Here is a 24,931-nt window from a genome sequence, read left to right as displayed (position 1 = left end):
TTTAGGCAGGAAGTTAAGGTTTGAGAAAGTTTTACTGTTGCTTATATGGTCAAGTTTGTGTTTTGAAAAGAAAGGACTTTGCAGAGGAAGTCTGTCCAAAAATAAGAAGGAAGTAAGCAGGGGACGAGTGTCAGTTGATGAGGCAGCCTCTGCTAATACATAATGGGCTTTTATTTTCTTTGGGAAGAAGCAGAACGTTAGTTGGTACTGGTAATGGGAGAGTTACAGGACTATGTGTCCAATATTTTTGTGGGCATAGAAGGTTGGGGTTGGGATGTCCGTAGATGTATTCACCATTAGCAAAGGTGAAAATATACTAAGGCATTTCCTCCATGTCTCTTTCCATATTAACTCCTATATCTCTAATGGTCTTCATTATGAGGTGCTGTGCCAAACTTTATACAAAGGAAATAAAAAGAGATCTCATGACTACGGAAGTTTTCACACAAAAAGGTGTATACATTTTTCACGATATGACATTTGTCCTGTCCCAATTTTACATGGGGTGATCTAGCACACTCACTTGATCGATTAGTCACTCAGTTCACTCAATAAATAAAAATATATTAAATACCTGTTGTGTTAAATGCTGCATGAAGCAGTGAATAAGGTTAATTCCACTATATATCACGCTTCTTCTCAATCTCTTTCCTGTATGACCACTGTCTTTGCTTTCATCTTCTCTCTTCTGTCTTCCTTCTCTCTTTCCTTTTTATTTTCATTCCTTTCCTTTTACTGTTGTTTTCCTCTTCTTTTCCTCAGTAGTTTCCCTTTGCTCTTTTTCCTTGTTTTTCTTTTTTGACTTCAAGAATTTCATTTCAGCTTAGTAAAAGCGTGTTGCGCCTGTAATGTGGTGAGCAGGCTTGGTGGAGGGAGACCTTATATAGGTTAGGATTGTTAGCTGCACTAAGAAAGAAAAATCTGTCTTCTTATACGCTACATCTGAGACCAATAAAATAGTCTCTGTTTTTCATTATACATTTCTTTATAGAAATTGTAGAGTAAGCTATAATTCTTTGCAGTGGGACTGTGGTATATTTAAAGATACTATATTAAAAAAATAAGAGTCTAACCATTTTATAGATTATATCTTCCCACTATCCTCCAAATGATTAAAAAAGTGAGCTCCTGTATCCCTTCAACATTCTGTGTACCTGAGCAGATCCACGTCATTGAGTCTGAATAGGTGAATAAAGACACTTGTAGTGACCAACTGTTCAGAATTTAGATGTTGTCCTAGGCTTTTATGTTTTCTTTTTCAGCCTTGACACTACATTTCTGCCACACACAGGCTTGTACAGGAGAAGGAAGAGCAGGTCTTTTTTCTTGGCATTAAAACCCTCACCAGCAGTTTTCCGGCCTCTTTCTATGCATTGTCCTAAGAATTAAAGATTTCTTAGATAACTTTTACTTCCTTAAGTAAGATGACTTTCATCCAGCACAAATGGTGCTTGTAGTTGGGGGAGCAGTGCAGCCTTGAATTACTGTATTCATTATAGCTTCAGTGACTCTCCACCCTGGTTGGACATTGGAATTGTCTCGAGAGCTTTTAAAAAGTACTGCTGCCTGGGCCCCACACCAGATCAATTAAATCAGAATTGTGGTGAGGAGAGAGCCAAAGCTCTGCTAGCTGAGATCCAGTTTAGCGACTGACCTTCAGTAAAACCTCTTTCTGACTTTGTTTTCCTAGGGGAAGAAGTTGGCTCTCTGTACCAACAATATAACAGACTTTACAGTAAAGGAAATGGTGGCAGGGTCGGATGATTACACGAATTTGGTAGGAGCGTTTGTCTGCCAGTCAACTATTATTCCTTCTGAAAGTAAGGGTTTCCGGGCAGCCTTATCATCGCAATCCATCATTCTGGCAGATACATTTTTAGGTAAGTTTAATTTGGTTCATATATGCATGCATGCATTTGTTCTAGAATTGTGGTACTGATAACTTGTCATTGCATTGGTGCTTATCGTAGGTGATTAAAACCCATAGGTAATTCTAAGTCATCACCTTATAACATGGTTAAAAAGACCCTACAAGTGAGATCTTTTGATCAGTCTCAGTGAATGCAGGAAACTTCTGAATCTATGTATTAACTCGTGTGATATGTTGTTTTCTGTGAGTCTGTGCCTTTCATCAGATTCTCTAGGAGTTTATGAGGCAAAATAATAATAACCCCCAAAACTGTGAACAAAAGAAGAAGAGTAAACAAACACAATATCAATCTAAATCATAATATCTGCCACCAGTTTCCATCATCTTTTCTCATACTGGAAGTAACTGGGTGACACAGAAAGAGTGAATGTGCTGAGTTTTAGTCCCCATCTGCCCCTCCTGGCTCCCTGATTTAGAAAGTTTAGGGAAGCTTTAAGAATAATTCAGTTCCCTAATTAGTAATTCTTAAGGATCAAGTTCATTAAAATCTCTGGTGTAGGGTTTAGGGATCTAACAAGGCCTATGATAATCTAACCATTTAACAAGCTTCTTAGATGATTGTAATCTGCAGCCGAATTTGAGAACCGTTGTTATAGACGCCGGAGGAATTAGCTGTAATTTTCAGCACCAGGGACAGCTGCTGAGTTTGTGCTCAGCATGAGAACTCTGTTAGAACAAAAGTTGATGTCATCGCTTGCATTTTGGCTCTGCTATCCTTTTGCCTGGGGTGGATGGGTGAGGAATACCTTACTTTTATTTTTTATTTTTTTATTTTTATTTTTAAAGTTATTCTATTTTTTAAAAAATTTATTTATTTATTTATTTTATTGGCTGTGTTGGGTCTTTTTTGCTGTGCGTGGGCTTTCTTTTAAGTTGTGTTGAGTGGAGGCTACTCTTCGTTGTGGTGCACAGGCTCCTCATTGCTGTGGCTTCCCTTGTTGCGGAGCATGGGCTCTAGGCACGTGGGCTTCAGTAGTTGCAGCACATGGGCTCAATAGTTGTGGCTCACGGGCTCTAAAGCGCAGGCTCAATAGTTGTGGTGCTCGGGGCTTAGTTGCTCCGTGGCATGTGGGATTTTCCTGGAGCAGGGATTGAACCCGTGTCCTCTGCATTGGCAGGTGGATTCTCAACCACTGCGCCACCTAGGAAGCCCGCCTTACTTTTAGATTAAACAAATTTTGGAGTTATTTTCTGGAACTTATTAGGGCACAAAAATTTTTTGTTTTGTCGAATGTGTCTATACCGACTGTGAATGAATGAAAAGCTGCATTAGCAAAGTTGCCCAGCTCAATTGACACAGCTCGCAAGAGACTGAGGATTATAATAGTAGATTGTTGAAATGTTAGAACAAGAAGGGACTGTGGAGATCATCTAAATTATGGCATGCATTTTACAAATTCAAGACATAAGAATCAGGGGAGTAAAGTGACTTAAGCAAAACTGCAAAACTAGAGAGTAGCATCTTTTATTTCTTATGTTGGAAAATTCGTAAAGTTTATTTTTCTTACCAAGAATGCATTAATTTAATATGATATTTCTGGTAAAATGACAGCATCAAAGTAAAGGTATTTTCTATTCAGATATACAGAGACTAAATAAATCCAATTTTCCCATATTGCTTAATAGTTTCTTTTTTATTGCCATCTAGGAGTGACAGTGGAAACCACATTGCAAAATATTAATATAAAAGAAGATATGTTCCCAGTTTCACCAAGTCAAATACCAGATGTGCATTTCTTTTATAAGTAAGTGAACATGCTGCCTCTCTTGACTATTTTCTTAATCATTAAGGATCTCCCTTTAGCGTGCCTAGCATAGTAGCATATACTTAATAGATGATCAGTAATTGGTTCTTAACGAAAGAAAGACTTAGTTAAAAAATAGGAAACGTGGATATTTAAAAAGCATTATGTAATTTTTCTCATATATATAATCTTCTAAATTAGGCCATAAAGAGACTCTACTTCATTGTCTAGGCAGTAATTATTTGTAATTCACACATCAAAATATCAGCCTAAATCACTATGACCTCTAATCCCTTAAAAAATTCTTTTGATTCTAAGTTTGGTTATAATTAAAATAGCCTTACTAAATCCTTTGATAGCGTATCACTTTACCTGGGGAGCAGTCAGCTTTTCATAGGCAGTGAAAGTAAATGAACTCAATATGTATTAAAATTCTAAACTAGTGAATTTTGATGCATTTTTTTTCATTTATTCATAGAGCATAGGAGCAATTATACACAGGATATTTTTGTCTTTGAAATGTGTGTCACATCTGTTTTGCGAAATGACACTTGCCTTCCACTAGGTCTTCTACAACTACAACCTCTTGTGTTCATGGCCGATCAACTGCTGTGAAAATGAGGTGTAATCCTGCTAAACCGGGAGCTGGAGCCATTTCCGTCCCCAGGTAGTTTTATTTCTATGTGATTCTTCCATGTTGGTATTTATAGGAAGAGAAACTCTCCAGAATCTTACTATTTTAAAATATGGATGTAAAGCAGAAAGCAAACAAAGAGTCTTTAGATTTTTGTTGTCCCGATGTGCTGTGTGCCTGGTAAGAGGTATAGGCCCTTGCCAGTCTCAACATTTCCCAGTCTCCTCAATGACATATTCTCCTAATTGTCTTGAAAATTATTTAAGTAATATATAACTATATTGTTTGTATCCTTGGATTGAGTCTTACTATCTAGCCTCTACTTTCTTGAGAGCTGGATTAGGAACTTTCCTGGATTACAGTTCTTCACCAGCAATGAATTATCTGGGTGATCTCGAATCTAGATTCTAGATGAAGCAGTCTAACCTGTACTTCATAGTTTCTTTCTCTATAAGGGGATGAGGGTCAGGTTAGATGCATTTCCAACTCTTCAGTTTTCTGATCACTGGTGGTGAAATCACCAAGGTAGAATCTGACCTATATGATACATAACATAATTCATTTAACTGATTGGCATTGAGGCAACAGCTGTCCACAGTCTGGATCTGATTAATGCAGCCACTTTGGGTGAGGACAGTAGGAGAAAATAAGCAATTTCATGGACTTAAAACTGTACACTTAAAGACTGCTTTCATGGTATGAGTGGAGCTTAAATGTCTCTTGATTTTTATTTTTTATAGTTATTCATTGTTTAGTATGTAGATTATTTATTTCAATTCTTTTTATGGTTAAGGTACCTTTGGATTATAATTTGATTTGCAGATTTTTCTCCGTTAAGCTAGCAAAAATTGATATTTAAAAAAATGATTGACTTAATTTTGTTTTTGGTAGTTTCACCGTAACTTTTGTGAGATTTTAAGCTATCCTGCATATGTTACATCAGAATTGGAAATCAGAGGTCTAAGTACTGCTTCAGTTACTTGGGTATCTTAAAAGTAATTACAGTGATAGCATAGTATTTTGGGCTCATTTCTGGGCATAAAGGCATACGAGCAGTCACCTCTTACCAACTCTGTTACTCTGGTTCTCGTAGATGTATGAATTAATTTTTCTCCTCACCTTTTCAAGGTGAGAGAAGAATGTGATGAGCATGGTATATAATAAAAGGTAATAGACATCAGTGAAAGGCACAGAGAGAGCCTGGTGCTCAAGGGCATCGTGTGGTGGGGGATCCCTGTGCCAGTGTCCATGTTGGAGCTGAGGCTGCAAAGCACACTTTCTTTGTGAGAAGATGTATCCCGAGATTCTTTCACTATGCTCTGCTATCCCACCATATCACTTTGAGCTCAGAGGCTTGTTTTATTTACTGTAGCGCTTCCGAGGTCTTTTCTTGGACCTAGCTACTCACTTCTCTGAGTCTAGCCTCTAGGAGTCCACCTGGATGACATCTGAAGCCTCCTGCAGGATCCTCTATGACTTAAGCAGATAATGTTACTAAAGACTAGCTCTGTCCCTTAGAAAATGTATCAATCTCATTCTCCCAAGGAGGATTCTGATGTTTTAACATAATAAGAAAATAATAGTCTCATGATGTTAAATGATGGCATCTAGGAACTAATTTTTTCCTTGTGAGGAGAGGAAGAGTTGTTTCTCCTTTGACCTCAAGCAGTTTGTTTCTACTTGACTGTCTTTGCAAGGACTTCCCAAGATCACACGTAGCAGAATACCTTGGGGTGTCTATTTTAAAACTGATTTCTAGGCCTTCCCTGAAACCTAAAAGATTTCTGAGTGTTCGGCACAGAGATATTTATAAAAACACAAGATAGTTCTGATACATATGAAAATTTGAGAACCATTGGTCTTAACCCCCATTTTGGAGATTTGGTTTTTTGTTTTTTTTTCTGAGACAGATTCTCACATTTTGTTTTGTATTTTAGTTTTCCGAAAAGCTAAGTTAAAAGGTCGTGGTCTAATCAGGGTGGATTCCTTCACCCATATTTTGATAAAACTCTTTATAATTATGCTGTACACTGAAGTTTGAGGACCACTGCTCTAGGGAATGCTTGAACCCCACAACCTAAACGTGTTGGCCTTTTGTTCTTTCCTGAATTGATTTCCTGTCAGGGCACAAGGGGGAGCTCTGGGATCAGAACATGAGAAACAGCAGCTTGTCCGGAAATCATTAAAATTTTTTTTTTTTTTAAGCCTAGGGCTGAATAAAGATTTCCTACGAACAGTAAAGAAATGTTAACAGAGTCAAATTTGCTTAGGTTACTTTTGAAAAGGACTTAATTTGCATTTTTTTTTTTTTGAGCTTTAAATTCTCCAGGAGAGAAAGAAAGGTGCTAACCAGGCAATTGCCTTACGAAGTCTCATATGCTGACCAAGAAGTCACTATAGGGAGACCTTGGCAGTTCGGAAAGGATGCTATCCCCTGAAATTCTCTCTTGGCCAAGAATCTTGGCAAAGCAGGCAAGGGCGACTTTAGCAGTTGTACTGTTGGCCAGTGCTCTGTGTCTTGGTGACCAGGGAAAATGTCACAAGACCCCCAGCCCTGTGAAAAATGAGAATGTCTTCATAGCAAGGGAAAGGGCAGGAGGAAAGGGGAACTGTGTGTTCTCTGTGCATCTCACATGCAATACAGAAGAAGCAGCAAATATTCTGGGCCGCTTACTAATCTGCAGTTGGAAACTCCAGCCTGTCTGTTTGGTCTGGCAAATGCAGTTGGTTTCTAATTCCACAAAGTGTCTGGAGGGTGTGAGACATTTTCGATAAAAACTTAACAGCATGATGTCTGTGGTAGATGAAATCAGAGTCGGAGTGGACTTTTGAGATTATCTAGTGCAGTTTGTACCTTGGCCAAAGAATAAATTGTGAACACAATCGACCAGTAATATCTCTAAATAGATGCCTCTCCAGCTTCTGCCTAAAAGGCTTTCCAAACCCCTAATCATGAGCCTACATGGTTAGAGGAATCGATGATTCTCCTTTCATTAGGAAAATTTAGACCTAACCACTACGTCCCAAGCGTTCTTTCAAGAACATGAGAAATTACTGTTAGTTTTAACAACAAGATTTAAAAAGGTTTGAAAAGGTTTTTAAAAAGCCGGATTAGAACACAGGCAGAGGGAACCATATTTACTCTGGTAATGGAGCTGTCATAGCACATTAGAGATCCTTCAGTCAAACCCATTTACTCGACGCAGTAGGAAACACCGAGGACCCAGGGTGCGTAGCTATAGAGTGGCGCAGTCAGGATGGAGTGATTTCTTGACTGTGTCTGTTGTTCTTTTCATGCCATTGTGCTTTCTTCTTGTCATTCCTTGCCATTTCTTATAGGCAGAGATTTGCAAAGAAGCACACAAAACAGAGGCAAATAACACATTTATCAGGGAGGACAACTCAACTGATCTGCAAATTATTGCTGCCTCCTTTTTAATGACTCATCTTTCCTCAAACAGCGTCGTCTCTATTAATGTTCTGAGTTAGAGGAAAATCATCATCCTCTCTCTCTTACAATTTAATGACCATATTTAACTACTTGGGTAGTTGATAAAGAAGTCCAAAATCGTTTTGTGAAAACCTCCTTCAAAATCCAAATTCATTTCCATTTTAAGTGTAGCTTCTGAGGAGATTACCTCACCAAAGGGATGCTTCACAGTTCTGTCCCGATAGTGTTCAGAGGTTGGACATGCCAGGGGTTTCTTCCACAGGCTCTGATTTAGAGTCTCTTAAAGTCATCTGTTGGATGCTGTAGTGTTTTTGTTGGTATTTGGGGAAGGACTATTAAAGCCCAAACAGTGGTCTATCCATTTTAAGTTATTAAAAGCCAGAGAATAATGGTTGGCTAGATGAATTATTTGTTTACTTCTTTTCTCTGCATCATTGATGGACAGATAATATGTATTTGAATAAGCTCATATAAGTTAAATTAAAAAGGCAATAGAACTCAAAAAGATTAAAGCCAGACATGTTCTTAGAACATTAAAAAGTAGGGAGGCATATGAAAGCACTGTGATCATAAGTGAAAACAACTAAAATCTGTTATGATCAAGAAATGGGAGGAGGAGGAGATCACGATGGAGGAGTAGGAGGACGCGCACTCACCTCCCCCCATGAGCGTATCAAAAATACATCTGCATACGGGGCAGTTCTCACGGCAGACAAACTGGAGACTGGCAGAAGGACTCATCCACACCCAGGGCTGTAAAGAAAGATCCACGTGGAGTTGAGTAGGAAGGGAAGACAAGCAATCAGGTCAGGACCACGCCGCTAGGAGGGGACACAGGAGAAGAGGAGGACGTCACAGGCTTGGAGATCCTCCCTGAGGAGTGAGCGGTTTGAGCCACCCTGTGAACACCCCAGCCCTGGGGTCTGACCCAGCCAAGGAAACCATCAGCAGAATGAAGGATAGCCTACTGACTGGGAGAAAATGTTTGCAAGTGACCTGCGTGGTAAGGGGTTAATCCCACACGTATATAAACAGCTCATACAACTCAGTATTTAAAAAAAACACAACAATTTAAAAGTTGACAAAAGACCTGTATAGACATTTTTTTTTTTTCCAAAAAAGGCATACAGATGGCCAACAAGCACAGGGAAAGGTGCTCAACATTGCTAATTATTTGAGAAATGCAAATCAAAACTGTGAGATTATCACCTCACACCGGTCAGAGTGGCCGTCATCCAAAAAGATCACAAGTAGCAAATGTTGGCAAGGATGGAGAAAAGGGGACCCTAAGACGCTGTTGGTGGGAATGTAAATTGGGGCAGCCACTGTGGAAAACATTATGGAGATTCTTCAAAAAACTAAAAATAGAACTACCATATGACCCAGCAGTTCCACTCCTGGGTATGTATCTGAAGAAAATAAAAATGCTAATTCAAAAAGATATATACACCCTTATGTTTTTAATGGCAGAATTATTTACAGTAGCCAAGTATGCTATGCAACCTAAATATCTATCAACAAATGAACAGATAAAGGAGATGTGGTATATATATTGTGGTGTGTACACACACACACACAAACACACACACAATGGAATACTACTCAGCCATAAAACAGAATAAAACCTTGCCATTCGCAACGACATGGATGGAGCTGCAGGGTATTATGCTTAGTGAAATAAGTCAGAGAAAGTCAAATACTGTATGATATCACATATCTCAAATTTAAAAATAAAACAAACTAGTGAATATAACAAAAAAGAAACAGACTCACAGGTATAGAGAACAAACTAGTGGTTACCAGTGGAGAAAGGGAAGTGGGGAGGGGCAAGATAGGGGTAGAGGGATTAAGAGATGCAAACTACTATGTATAAAATAAATAAGCGACAAGGATATACTGTACAACACAGGAAGTATAGCCAATATTTAATAATAACTTTAAATGGAGTATAACCTGTAAAAATATCGAATCACCATGTTGTACACTTGAAACTAATGCAGTATTGTAAACTGATGATTCATCAATAAAAAAAGTTTATGAAAAGTAACCAACATCCAGATGTATCCTAAAATGTTGAATCTCAAGATTGAGGATAGAATCTACCATGTATCAGTTTCCCTATTTTTTTTTTCTTCATCCACAAATAAAATTAACTTGTTCTACCTGGAAAAAAGAAATGGCAAATCTCTAATAGAGAATTGTTAAAATTATACAATTCAAACACTAATGAATAATCTTAAGATATGGGGTAAAAATATCATGGAACAGTCATGAAGTTTTGGGATCAAGTTTGATATAAGGATGATTTTAATTTCACTTCAGAAGATACAGAGTCTGTAGATAAAAGGAACTAGGGAGTGTTAATAAGTATATTTGTCCATGTCTCCATCAGATGCTGGCTTTCAGTAGTTAACCCACGGCAGAACCTTTAGAAAGGGAGATTTTTGCAGGAGACTGGTAAAATGTTATAGATCTAAGACTTCTAGGTCAAAATAGCTTGTGTTCAAACTCCATCATAAGTGATTGATGCTCTTCAGCCTCAGGGCAAACAAAATTAGAGTAAGTTGCAATGGTGTTTTATGGACTCTTTACAAAAAGGGTTTCTGCCAATGACAAGGCGCCTTAGCAGAGAAAGTCTTGAGCTTCCTGAGATTCCAAAGCTGAAAGGAGTCACCGGGAGGTCAGAGAGCATTGCCTGTGCTAGAGGATGCCAGCCTGTACAAACTTTGTCTTGTTTCCTTAAACACGTACTCATTGGTTTCTTTTTCTGTTGTTGTTGAAACTGGATTTATTTTTTAATTTTTTTCTTTAAGAACTTTTATTGAGTTACAGTTGACATACAAGAAACTGCATATATTTAAAGTGTACAATTTGATATTTTTTTTCTTATTAGTAATGTATATATGGCAGTTCCAGTCCCAGCCCCGCCAGTTTCCCCACTTGGTGTCCATATGTTTGTTCTCTACATCTGTGTCTCTATTTCTGCCTTGCAAACTGGTTGATTTGTACCATTTTTCTATATTCCATGTATATGTGTTAATATACAATATTTGTTTTTCTCTTTCTGACTCGCTTCACTCTGTATAACAGTCTCTAGGTCCATCCATGTCTCTACAAATGTCCCAATTTCATTCCTTTTTACGGCTGAGTAATATTCCATTGTATATATGTACCACATCTTCTTTATCCATTCATCTGTTGATAGAAATTTAGGTTGCTTTCATGATCTGGCTGTTGTAAATAGTGCTGCAGTGAACATTGTGGTACATGTGTCTTTTTGAATTATGGTGTTCGCTGGGTATATGCCCAGGAGTGGGATTGCTGGGTCATATGGTAGTTCTATTTTTAGTTTTGCAAGGAACCTCCATACTGTTCTCCATAGTGGCTGTATCAATTTACATTCCCACCAACAGTGCAAGAGTGTTCCCTTTTCTCCACACCCTCTCCAGCATTTACTGTTTGTAGATTTTCTGATGATGCCCATTCTAACTGGTGTGAGGTGATCTCATTGTAGTTTTGATTTGCATTTCTCTAATAATTAGTGATGTTGAGCAGCTTTACATGTGCCTCTTGGCCATCTGTATGTCTTCTTTGGAGAAATACCTATTTAGGTCTTCTGCCCATTTTTGAATTGGGTTGTTTTCTTGATATTGAGCTGGATGAACTGTTTAGATATTTTGGAGATGAATCCTTTGTCTGTTGATTCATTTGCAAATATTTTCTCCCATTCTGAGGGTTGTCCTTTGGTCTTATAGTTTCCTTTGTTGTGCAGAAGCTTTGAAGTTTCATTAGGTCCCACTTATTTATTTTTGTTTTTATTTCCATTACTCTAGGAGGTGGCTCAAAAAAGATCTTGCTGTTATTTATGTCAAAGAGTGTTCTTCCTATGTTTTCCTCTAGGAGTTGTATAGTGTCTGGCCTTACATTTAGTTCCTTAATCCATTTTGAGTTTATTTTTGTGGATGGTGTTAAGGAGTATGCTAATTTCATTCTTTTATATACTCTATTGGTTTCTACGGTGATCACGTAGAGCAAAAGTTATATAGAAGCACAATTAGAGACACCTGTAAAAAGCTGGTTGGAAGGAAAAGATGGGGCTGAACAGGTCATCAAGGGGAAAGGTGTTTCACATATCTGGCAACACAGTGTTTATCTGTCTTACTACTTTTTTTCTTCTATCTTTTTTTCTATTTTCATTTATATATGTGAATGCTATTGACATTATTACTGCTTCCCACATGCTTGTTAGTTCCCAGGGAAGGCCTGATTCAAATGGTGAAAATTAGGTTTATAACAAGGAATCAAATTTGGATGTTCCACATTTTAAATGATTCATTGAGTTAAAAGAATGAAAGAATTGATTCTAAACTCAACCGCTTTTAACCTGAGTTTCTTTTCAAAAGTGAAGTCTGCCAAGGAAAGGCATTGAATCGTTGTAGTATTTTGACACCCAATGGCAGCTTTATAAATTATATCAGTGTCTTGATTTTTTGTATGTGTGTCTTTGGCTCTACTGGTTCTTTAGAAAGTGATGTGCATTGTTAATAATCTTTTTTATATTTTGCAGTGCTTTAAACTTTACCAAATTATTCCTTCATTTTATCCTTTATAACCACCCTATTAATGCAGTATAGCAGATGTTCTGCCTTTGACAAATGATAAAAATCACATGGTAGGGAGGGAGGTTGAATCACTTATGGAAAAACACACAATTATTTGAAAGTCCAGTTAGAATTTTAACCCAAGTCTTCTCTCTAGAGCTTTTTGCAAGTTTGATTAATTTTCTCCTTTTTTTTTTTGATTTGTTGAGTTCTTTTTTTCTCAAACTTTAGTAGACTTACTCTTTCATTTTCTCAACATGAACAGTTTTTCTCCTTTTGAAGTTTTTCTGTGTTGGAGAGATAAAAATAGAATGATTCAGGGAGGAAAGATTTGAGCCGGAAAGCCTATTGGTAATTTTTGATAAGTGATCAGAAAAGTGTGATTATTTTGAAAGCTGCAAAGCATTGTTAGGCAAATAGCAATTGTGTTCTTGAAGAATTTTTCTAATTGGTTACCGAAATTTTTTTCATAGGAACAATTTTGAATTGCTTTTACTGATCTGGAAGGTAGAGAGTAGAAATAATTTTTTAAGTGGCATGGTTTTCACTACCGTACTTTCCTTTAAAAAAAAATCTCTCTTTATTTCTTAGTCTGAATATATTTCTTACTCCCTTTTTACAAACAGAAAAATTTAGGCAGATAAGAGAGTCAAGTCATTTTTTCCGGAGGGTCACTACTCAGCATTGTTCTTAGCTCTGACAATCTGGGCCTCTGTTTCTGAAGCATGTTATACAGAACGTTGCTTTTTGTTTACCTCCCAGCCATGTCCACGTAGTCTGCAGTACACAGACACTCTGGAAAGATAGATGTGTAAAAATGCATCAATTTTCAGGCATGTAAATTTGTTTCAGTGTTTTTATTAGGGTACCTTAGAATATATTTAATTAACTAATAGTATGAAATTTTACCTTTCTGGTAGACTGAAAATTAAAGTTTTGGATAGTGTGTTATCAGAAAGGCATTCGAGATTAAAACTTAAAAAGGGGTGTTTTTTGGATTCTCTCTATCACTGTGTGTCTATCATTTTGCTCTTTGTTGTTTCAGGGCACCTGTATTCTGCACCAGCTGAGATCGAAGGAGGTTTTCAGGGCAATGCCCTGTATTTACACAGCTTGACTTAGGGCACATTCAGGAGACAAACTAAGGAAACAATAGTCCTCTGTTTTAATGAATTCATGAACAAAATAGTCATTTCCAGCAGAACTTTTCCAAATAGCTTCTTGCTTCAATCAGTAAAGATTCTGTACCCAGTAACAGCAGGTTAATTTTTGAGCCCTGCTGTCTTTCTCAGTCCCTAAAATGAAAGAGACAAGTTGACCTGAAAGGCCTACCCACCAGCAAGTAGAGTTTCAAAGTCTCCATGCAGGCCCTGCCTGGTGGTTGGTTCAGTGCCATCCTGCGCCTGTGTCTAAGCCCCATCCATCACTGCTGCGTGCTGAGGGTAACCTCTTGTTGAAGGAAGTCATCCTCAGGCCAAAGAAACCCAGGATTGCAAAATCATTTGCATGACTGAGCTGTGTGTGGACCTGATGGTGGTTTTTTTCACTGTAGACAATTTTGATTGTATGTCTCCACCCCCCCAACCCCGTGGACTGTGCTTATATGTGTCATTCTGTTCCCCGAAGCACCTCACCTACGTATCATTATCTTCAACAGAAATCGCAGCCTCCCTTTACCACCTGGTGCCTGTATGCCCAGTGCTCAGTCACTGCCTTGCTCTTGAAGCTCCGGGGACCATGACCTGCTTGTAATTTCCCTCCAATTCATCTACTGTTCCATCCCTCTGACAGGAATTCCCTTGCTTTCTTCCCTTCTATTCTAACTCCTATCTAGAATATTCTAGACTTGGCTTAGGCATCATTTTCATTAAGAAACTTCCCTGGAGTTGGGGTTTTTTTTTTTTTTTTTGTCATTATCTGTGCATGTTTCTCCTTTAAATTAAAAAAAAAAAAAGCTTTATAGAGATATAATTCACATACCATTACAATTCACTCATCTAAAGCATTCACTCATTTAAAGTTAGATGGTTATTGCATATTCAGATGTATGCAACCATCACCACAGCCAAGTCTAGAACTTTTTCATCACTTCACAAAGAAATCCCATAGCCTTTAGCTATTACCTCCCTTTAGGTTAGTCCCCTTCCTAACCCTAAGTAAACACTAACCTACTTGCAAATGTTTATATAGAGTTCCCTATCATGGACTTTGATCTGAATAACATCCTATAATATGTGAAAGTTTTGATTGGCTTCAGTCACTAAGCATAATATTTTTGAAGTTTATCCAAGTTGGGGCATGTATAAGCACTACATTCCTTTTTATGGCTGAGTAATATTTCATTGTATGGGTATACCACATTTTGTTCATCCATTCATCTGCTGATGGACATTTGGGTTGTTTCCAGCAATATTGTGAATAATGCTGTTATGAACATTCATGTACAAGTTTTTGCGTGTGCATAGTATTTTCATTTCATGTGGGTATTTACCTAGGAGCGGAATTGCTGGGTTATATGATAATTGTGTTTAATGGTGTGAGGAACCACCAGATTCTTCCAACGCTGCACCATTTTATATTCCCATCAGCAGTGTGTGAAGGTTCTAATTTCCCCACATCCTCACAACACTTGTTATTATCTGTTGTTTTGATTCAAGACGTCCTGGTAAGTGCAAAGTGGTATCCTGTGGCTTTGTCTCCTTTAGATTATTTTTCATGTATTTTCTCAGCATCCACACATCACTTCCAGGTATGCAGTCAAATGTTGATTTGACTCAGTTGAATGTGTTACAAAAGCTGTTGATTTTATTGTTTTTCATGTTTTATTTCAGCAAGTGCCCAGCAGGTACCTGTGATGGATGTACGTTCTATTTCCTGTGGGAGAGTGCTGAAGCTTGCCCTCTGTGCACAGAGCATGACTTCCATGAGATTGAGGGTGCCTGTAAGAGGGGATTTCAGGTAAGGGGAAAACCTATCTAAGCAGAACTGTATCACTGAGAATATAATTGTTTAGTCCAGCATTGCTTACACCATAGAAACTTAGATTCAGTAGCATGGCTAAAGCTTATAGTTAACTTAATGAGATATTAATATGCATTTAAAACCAAGTTTGATACCTAGACTCCCATATGCTGAGGTAGCTGAAGATGTGTACTGGAATTGGGGAAAATGAATTACAGCAAGGGAATTGTGGACTATAGATATTTACCCAGATTAAAAGGAAATGATATAATTAAACCAAGATATGGTTTATATAACGCAGTTATAATTAAGATGAGGATGATATAACTGACTCTTCACAAGAAGCATATATGAAGAGTAAGTCTCATGTGCACCCCGCCACACATATGTGTGAATCAAGATCCTACTCTATATTTTCTCTGCAATCCTTTGTTCACTTACTTGTTTTTTAAAGTAAAGTTGGGATTCTATTCTCTGTATTTTTTGTTTCTTTTATGCATTTAATATATTTCCCTTGTCATTATTATTTTTTTTTAAATACATGACTTTTAGTTATTGACAAATATTCTGTTATATATGCAATTCGGAATTTAAAAATTCCCTTGTTGGACATTTAAGAAAAAAATTGAAAACTACCTTTTTGTAAATAACTCTGTAATGAACATCTTTGTTAGACCTTTGATTATTTCCTTAGAGTTTATAACTGGAAAGAGATTAATTGGATTTGAGGAGGTGGACATTTTTAGGGTTCTTGATACATATTACTCAATTGCTTTGGTTGCATCAATTTGCTCTTGTACTAATAGTATTTGAGAGCACCCACTTCACTGCACCAGCTTTGACTAGTACCATATAAAAATGTAAACTTTACCTTTTTCAAAATGACTTACCACCTCACTCTCTCCAAATTCCATTGAAATGACATTGAAGAAGCACAGATGAGAGGATAAATCAGTGCCAGTGGTGGGGACCCTAGTGGAGAATGGGCATCAGAGGATCAGAGATTCCAATGGAGCTTCCGAGATCTAGAAGGTAGATGGGATAGGACTGACTTTCGGGTCAGCATGGAACATGCTAGGGTGCTCACTGTGTAAGGGGACTGAAGAGGGGAGCTGTTCTTTCCAGGAAGGTCTTAAAGAGCTGGTTGTTGGCATGTTGGAGGGTTGAAGTGAGAGAAGAAATCTGAATGCCCTCATCGAAAGCCATATATTCAGCATATTTGGAAGCAGTAGTGTCCACCTCTAAGAATAAAAAAATACATTGAGAACTATTCTCTACAATGACATTTTTCATACTTGAAAGACAGTGAACCTGTAGTAAGAAATACATTGTACATCAAGCCTAGTACGCAGACACAAACTCAGACACATAGATATGCCTAAAAATAAAACTGTTTTATGGAACAATACTTGTTTTCCTATTTTGTGATAAAGTATAAGTGTAACAATATGAAATATTTTAATTAATACTTTAATACAAAATAGAGAAGTCTCCAAATAGGCAAACTAAACCGAAAATTAGGAAGTGTTTAATTCAGTGAGTGTGCATACCTGTGGACAGCTCTTCCTGGTTCAGAGCACACAGACGCAGCATTGCTCACACATCTAGGGCACGGTCGAGCCAGTTTCTTTTCAACATTTTTAAGTGGGTCAAGGATAAAAATTCCAGCCTCATAAAAAAATGGTTTCCTTCTAAATCCTCCTAATAATAATGATACATCTTTATGCTTCACAGTGAAAATGTCTTTATCTTTTCCCTAAAATTAAGATACACATACAGTCTTATAATCCTTTTTTTTTTTTTTAAGAATAAATAAAAAATAAAAGGTGCATTCCCTTCTTTGGCCACCAAGTTTAACTCAGGAGTTTTGAAAAGCTAAATGACCTTTTATCCAAACATTCTTTAATATTTAATAGTCCTCTTCCGGAAGGTAGTGGTTAGAAGTGTAAGACTGTGCAGTGGCAACAGTTTCTCTAATTTTATCTCATTCAAACCGTCTTCACTGAAAACCCTCTGTTCAACATCTTGTAAGAATGTTAGGAACAGATAGTTGAGAGGTGATGCTTTTTAAATGCCTATTTTTTCCTTAAGAATAATACCTTTTGGAACCCTTTGTTGTGTTTGACATATTGAGGTATATAATTCCCCCCCCCCATAGTTCCAAATTTAATTTGAGAAATACCAAAATCAGTTAAATATACCCTTCCATTATACTTAGATGTCAATTTTGAAAATATTTGCCAAATGAGATCGACCTTCAACTAGAATGAGATGAAAATCCTTCCTTAGGGTGTTCCGTTGCAATAACAAACAAATGGGTTTGATGCAATAAGTGGGTATGTTCACCTCCAATCTCTGGATAATTGTATTTCAAAAAGTCTGCTCTTTGGTGAGCTTTCAATACAACTGACAACTTTCACAGCATTTTCCATTATGTCGGAGAACAAGGGTGGATTTCTTGGCTGCCAAAGCCTTATAATGGAAAAAAATGATTGCAAAATATTGTGATGGGTATCTTTTAATTGCTTTAATAATTCTACTGTGTTTCTGTCCTATTGCCTGCTCCATTCTTTACAATTTTTCACTTTATATTGACTGAGAGTCTGCTTTTTCAATTCTATAAAGACATGTAATCCAGAAGCACAGGAAGTTAAATTTATACACTGCAAGTCCTCCACGTACAGCTGATATAATCTAAAAGAGCTACATGACTTGTGATAAAAATGCTGTTATCAAATTGGATCTCAAAAATCTATACCAGGTTCTAAGTACGTATTAAGCACTACTTCTAAATGTTATACAGTAGTAGAGATTTGAAGAGATACTGTGTTATCACTGAGAGGTAAGTTTTAAAATTTATCATCAAATTTATCTCACCCTGTTCACAAAATATCCCTACGTGCTGGACGAATAAATTTTTCAGCGGCAGTATCAGCCATTTTCTTATTTGCCAAAGACATGACCTAATGAAGGGATAAAGCTTTCTACTTAATAGAACAACCAAGAAATTCATAGAATGGATAAGTTATAGAATGACTAAGAAATTCTGCCAACAGCTTGATTTTCTTTTTCTTTTTTTTTAATTTATTTATGTATGTATTTATTTTTGGCTGTGTTGAGTCTTTGTTGCTGCACGCGGGCTTTCTCTAGTTGCAGCGGGTGGGGCTCCTCTTCACTGTGGTGTGAGAGCTCCTCATCGCGTTGTCTTTTCTTGTTGTGGAGCACGGGCTCTAGGCATGTGGGCTTCCGTAGTTGTGGCTTGCGGGCTTAGTTGCTCTGCTGCATGTGGGATCTTCCTGGAGCAGGGCTCAAACCGGTATCCCCCTGCATTGGCGGGCGGATTCTTCGCCTCTGAGCCACCAGGGAAGCCCCGCTTGTATTTTTCTTTAACAATTCGAGGCGCTTATCAAAAATTTAAAAATTCTAGGTTTCCCAGTATGTATCTTTTTAGTTATGAAGTTTTGGTGGTTTGTTTAGAGGACAAATGTCATCGGACATTAAAGCTTACCATTTGCATTGGGTGTCGTGCAAGTGATACAACCATATAAACTTTTTCACAGTCTTTTTTTCTTGTTGGAACACCCTTCAGATGAAGTTAGTGTTTGCTGACTGGAGTTAACATTTCTCTCTTTATTGTCATTATTTGCATGTTAGAGAGGCAGCAGTTCAGCTTGCTCGTGCCTCCTCCTTCCTCATCTTTCTTATAAAAATCATGTGAGCCATTTAAAAAGTAATTTGTTCACGCTAAGTTTAATGAAAATGTTACACTAAATTTTTTTTCAATTACTAATGTCCTTTCTAAAAAGTTCTTATCCAAAACTTGGTTGAAAGTTTTCCTCAAAGTAAGTAGGATTCTCCTGCACATCTTTCACTTTGGGACCAACTGTAAAAGTGTGTGTGTATGTATGTGAAATTCAACATTATGGTGTTAGGCTTCTGTTAGGGTGTTGATAAGGTGACCATCATTCACCAGGAAATTTAAGGAGGCACAAGGAGCAAAAAATGTAATACCTTGTGTCATTTAATGTATAATCATCATGCAAATTGCTACTGGTCATCGTGTATGTTGAAATCTATAAGGAACCATGCACTGTACTCTGGTTTTTGTTTCTGATCTGTCTTATTTGATCTGTTTGTTTTTTTAAAAATTGCTGGTTGAGACCCAGTATGTTGATTTTATTATTTACTAGTTGATTGCAGTGAGCAGTTTGAAAAACATTGCCTAACAAAACTGAGTCATCTACTTTGGGAGGATGAGAGGAAGTCCCTCAGGTGGGTAGTGATGACCCAGAGTAACACCCTCCTTATTTTGGCCGAGGAAAGGGGTGCCGTCTGTGTTCCTAACCCCACACCAGAGTCTGCCAGTCACGCTGTACCTGCATGTCCTGGGTTCAGGGTCTGCTCTTTCACTCAAGGAAGAGGCTTTTCGGCGAAATGGACCTGCATGATGAGTGCGTGAAACCCGTTCCAGTTAGTTATATTAAACAACCTAAGCTTTCATTTAAAACCATGATTTAAGAAGTCAGGGCTTATCAGAAATTTGAAAAAAAAAAAAAAAAAACAGCTCAAATGATAGATCCAGACCGAGTCATTTTTATTCAGCCTCCCCAGCATGAAGCAAGCGTTCTGATCTGACAGTTCATGGTTTTGTTGCATTTTCATCCATCATTTCCTTATTCTCGCTCTTCTATATCTCTTTCCTCTCTTTTTGGAGCTTCAGTTAGATGAAAGCCAAATAATCCTCTCTGCCTACTGTGAATAAAGGGTTAGCAAAACCCTTCTCCTTCTGAATCTCATTTTTTATGTCATCTGTGTGTGTGTGTTTTTTAAAGGAAACCTTATATGTGTGGAATGAACCTAAGTGGTGCATTAAAGGAATTTCTTTGCCTGAGAAAAAGTTGTCAACCTGCGAAACAGTTGACTTTTGGCTAAAAGTGGGAGCAGGTGTGGGAGCTTTTACAGCCGTTTTGCTGGTGGCTCTAACTTGCTACTTCTGGAAAAAGAATCAGAAGTAAGTAACTTCCGTATAGGAACCGAAGAATCTCTCTTGGTGTGAAAATTTCAGACTGAATCATTATAGTCATCAGTTTCTCTCAGAGACACAAGAAATTTCTCCCAGTAAAGGAGTCATAGGAAAGGTGTTTAAGAAAGCAAATGGAAATGATTGTTATTTTGATAACAGAGAGACCAGAGAACATTTGAGATAATTGATTTAGACTCATTGTTTTTATAAGACAAAGAAAAACAAGAGGCTCCTGGCTACTCAAGTACGTGGGAGCAGAGCTCAGAAAGAAAGGCAGATTTTCTCTGTGTGTCTGTTTTTCTTCTCATGACAACATGTTGCCTTCTTGCTCCACCTTTTCTTTTTCGATTTCTTGTGGGTAGATATTTGCAAAGAAACAGACTAAGTGTATAGGCAAATATCACCTTTAAATTCCTTTAGGACTTCAGGAATCTGAAGTTGAGTATTGAGTCTAACTTCCCGTTGCATGTTGATAATTATATAATTTGGCTCTTTTAAAATGATTTACATGTCAGTGGGGCTGTGAAAGTTCTCTATTGCATTATCTAGGGACAGCTGTAATATCTGAGGTGGGGAGTAGAAAGTGATGAGTGATAGAAGTAGTCAAGAGTGATTCACTTGCCTGTGTAATATTCTCATCCTTATGAACTGAACTTTTGAAAACTGCATAGTGAATTAGTTTCCAGATATTTATAAATGAAGAAAATGCATTCAGATCTCAGATTTTCTCTTTGTTTTTTTAGAAGTCTGTTATAATGGAACACTGTAGTCAATGTAAAATAAGTGACAGAGTTAACTATATTGCACTGATTCTCTGAAATTCTGGAAAAGATTTGTGTGTAGATGGTAGATTAATTAGAACAAATAGTGCTATGGCTATGGGTGGAGGAAATTTGTTGGTGGAGCAACTATACTCCAAGACACTTTAATTAGCTGGTGTATGCCCACCCCGAATAAGTATTAATTTATGTTAAACAGTCACTTTATTTATTTGCCACTACTTAGGCTGGAGTACAAATATTCCAAATTAGTAATGACAACTAACTCAAAAGAGTGTGAGCTCCCAGCTGCAGACAGCTGTGCGATCATGGAAGGAGAAGATAACGAAGAGGAAGTTGTATATTCCAATAAACAGTCGCTACTGGGAAAACTCAAATCCTTGGCAACAAAGGTGAGAGCAGAATTTTAACCTGGTATTACAGTGCACTTATGAATAAGGGGCCATACTAACCCAGCAGTAGCATTCGTGCAGACCCTGTCATTCAGCATGTCTGTTATCTGTGTGAGTATTTATCCAGTAGAAATATTTATAAATACAGAAGGATGTAAATGCAAGAATAATCACTGCAGCGTTGTTTTTACTGGTTAACCAAGTAGAAACAACCTTAAACACCATCATTAAGGAGTTAGATAAGAAATTTCCATATATCAAAGTAGTGGGATGCTGTGCAACTCTGGAGCTATTAAAGCTGAGCTGTCTATGTGTACTGAAATGTCAGTGGGTCCAAGGAACACATAGACTATCACATTTCTATTAAATATACATTTGTGTTAGTACTTGAGTAGGAAACTACTAATGGTAGCTGCTTTTTGAGAGTTCTGTATTAATACAATTAATACAGTTCAGTGAATAACAGTTAATATAGTTTTGTAATATTTGAATTTGCACAAAGATAATGTATTATAGTATTAAAAACAAAAATTTTAGGTAAATAAAAGATCTCATATTTATTTATATTTTGTATTTTATGATGATTGTTTCCTATAGAGAAAATAAATTATATAAAATGTTGTTACTCCTTTATCAGATACCATCATGTTTGTCAGCTTTGAAATGATTACTGTATCCAGACAGATAACACGAAGCCTTAAATATTATTTGTAAACACATTTTATTGATACACATTGACTTAAAACATGAAACATTACCAGTTTACCTGTGCAGGATTAAAAACAGAATGAAACTGGAAAGAAAATGCATTTCAAAGGATTTTCAGCAGGAAGGACATGTGGCAAAATATTACAATTATTGAGAGTGTTTTAGTCACCATTTCCTAATGTAGGCACACAGATATATCTTAGGGGATCATTCAAAAGTAAAATGAATAAGCCCTATTCCCCTTTTACTATTGGTTATTTGATTTTTCTTAATATGGTGGTTTAGGGAGGCTGCTATTGCTATGGGATGATGAAAGTACATTGATTATCAAAAACTGAGAGTTTAACCTACTTGCAGTCTAACACGTGAGCCTGCCACGGTTTCAGGGATAGTTTAGAAGACATGGGATTTCTGATTGGAGACAAAGGACAGTTTAATGTTCACAGCAGAAGAACTAGCCAAACCTACATCAGCTTTTATACCAGTTCCAGAGCCCCACTTCCTACAGGGCTATGTGAACAGAAACAGATGGCTCTTGTATGCACAGTGGGCTGCATTATGGGAAAGGAACCTTACGCTTTGGGAACCTGAATCTTTTAGAGTGGGCAGCAAGCATCTATGCCCTTCGTTCCAAAGGGAGATGTTAGTGTTATTGTACTGGACAAGCAGCAGGCCGGAAGGAAACACTATTTCTTAGACTGTAAGCAAGCTCTCCCTTTGCCCTGAAAGGAGACAGTATCTTTATCTTCAAAGGCTGCTTTCTATACAAAGACCTTTGAAAAGGTAATCTTGAGCAAAGGGAAATCAGTGTTGCACTCGCTCATAAGATATGCAGAAATGCAAGAGAACCATAGAGAATTGTCTCCCATCAAAATCCAAACCTCCTTCCTACACCATCTTGCTTTTGGGCAAGTTGTCCCATTAGTACACCACTCCACTGACCACTGAGATTAATCTGACTGGCTGAAGCTGGAATCACATCTGGTCAATTTGCTTCTTATGGCACTTAAAAAAAAAAGCTACCACCAACAAGACATCAAACAGCCAGATGAGACAACCTATATTATCAACCTCCATCATATCAGGGTCCCAGGCCCAACTAGCTGGACAAACCCCATAAATCATCAGTGTCCACCATAGAAAGCTGGGTGGCTTTCTTTTTAGGTCTCTGTATTGACCTTTCCACTCAGGCTGAGACATTTCTACTGGCACTGAGATCTTTCCTCCGTAAGATTCAGATGGAAGAGGGTTAAGGGCAATTTTAGAAATTTACAAGGGCTCAGTATATCTCACACTTGTGTTTCCCTGGGCCGTGGAAGGGGAACTTGATGAGCAGTGTCCTCAGCCAGGTGGTCATCCTTTTGATCTAGGATGATGGCAATCCAACAAGACAATCCAGGCACAACAGAGTGTTTTAAATATTTATTTATTTTTATTTGGCTGCACCGAGTCTTAGTTGCGGCACGTGGGATCTTTTAGTTGCAGCATGCAGGATCTAGTTCCCTGACCGGAGATCGAACCTGGGCCCCTTGCATCGGGGTCCTGGAGTCTTAACCACTGGACAGCCAGGGAAGTCCCACAACAGAGTATTTTAGTGACTGCGCAGACCTTGTCTTGGCCCTCAGGGAGGAAGTATAGGGCAGTTATATTGTCCATAACAATGTATGGACAGTGGATTGATGTTGACCTGAATGCCTGCAGAGGCTGAAGTGGTGTCATTTATTACTTCAGTTGGAGTCAGAGACAAATTTCGTACCATCTTTTTTTTTTTTTTTTTTTTAATTTTATTGAAGTATAGTTGGTTTACAATGTTGTACGTTGGTTTACAATATTGTACAGCAGTAATTTCTGCTGTACAGCAAAGTGATTCAGTCATAATATGTATATTCTTTTTCACATTCTTTTCCATTGTGGTTTATTACAGGATATTTGTTACATTCTATATGTAATAGTTTGCAGCTGCTAATCCCAAACTCCCAATGCATCCCTCCCCCATTCCCCTTGGCAACCACACGTCTGTTCTCTATGTCTTTCGGTCTGTTTCTGTTCCATAGATAGGTTCATGTTTTAGATTCCATATATAAGTGATGTCATATGGTATTTATCTTTTTCTTTATTTTTTTAAAACAAATTATTTATGTATTTATGTATTTATTGGCTGCATTGGGTTTTCATTGCTGCACACGGGTTTTCTCTAGCTGTGGCGAGCGGGGTCTTCTCTTCATTGTGGTGGCTTCTCGTTGCGGAGCATGGGCTCCAGGTGTGCGGGCTTTAGTAGTTGTGGCACACAGGCTCAATAGTTGTGGCACCCAGGCTTAGTTGCCCTGCGGCATGTGGGATCTTCCTGGGGCAGGGATCGAACCTGTGTCCCCTGCATTGGCAGGTGGATTCTCAACCACTGCGCCACCCAGGAAGTCCCTGTCTTTCTCCTTCTGACTGACTTTGCTCAGTGTGATAATCTTTAGGCCCACCCATGTTGCTGCAAATGACGTTTTTTCATTCTTTTTTATGTTCCTCTTTTCTAACTGAATAACTACTGATAGGGTGAGTGTGAATGACAAGTCAGTTATCCCTCCAGGAACCTCCTCTGAGTAACCAAAGGCAGTCTGATTTCAAAAACATCCTTGCAGTTGTCTAAGGGCTACATGATCTATTATGGATGTTTCCATAGACAGTTGAATTACGACCACTCCTAGTGTACAAGTAC

At 37.8% G+C, this 24,931-nt stretch overlaps 1 protein-coding gene across 5 annotated transcripts in view; it reads left to right on the top strand.

The window, feature by feature from the left end:
* Nucleotides 1-24,931, top strand: part of ELAPOR2 (endosome-lysosome associated apoptosis and autophagy regulator family member 2) — a 195,186-nt gene that overhangs the window by 158,963 nt on the left and 11,292 nt on the right. For 3 of the 5 annotated variants that reach the window (XM_057733377.1, XM_057733375.1, XM_057733376.1), the window contains 6 exons: nucleotides 1,691-1,880; nucleotides 3,579-3,675; nucleotides 4,241-4,342; nucleotides 15,193-15,319; nucleotides 20,155-20,333; nucleotides 21,351-21,516. In XM_057733377.1, coding sequence (XP_057589360.1) covers nucleotides 1,691-1,880; nucleotides 3,579-3,675; nucleotides 4,241-4,342; nucleotides 15,193-15,319; nucleotides 20,155-20,333; nucleotides 21,351-21,516 — 861 coding nt within the window. Of the gene's footprint in view, nucleotides 1-1,690; nucleotides 1,881-3,578; nucleotides 3,676-4,240; nucleotides 4,343-15,192; nucleotides 15,320-19,512; nucleotides 20,334-21,350; nucleotides 21,517-24,931 lie in introns of those variants that run through there. The other 2 variants (XM_057733379.1, XM_057733378.1) reach the window with 2 other exon arrangements.

This window comes from Hippopotamus amphibius, chromosome 4 (genome assembly GCF_030028045.1).
Source record: "Hippopotamus amphibius kiboko isolate mHipAmp2 chromosome 4, mHipAmp2.hap2, whole genome shotgun sequence".
Classification (NCBI taxonomy): domain Eukaryota; kingdom Metazoa; phylum Chordata; class Mammalia; order Artiodactyla; family Hippopotamidae; genus Hippopotamus; species Hippopotamus amphibius.
Note: the sequence above shows the minus strand (reverse complement) of the source record. Positions and strands in the feature narration are given on the sequence as shown.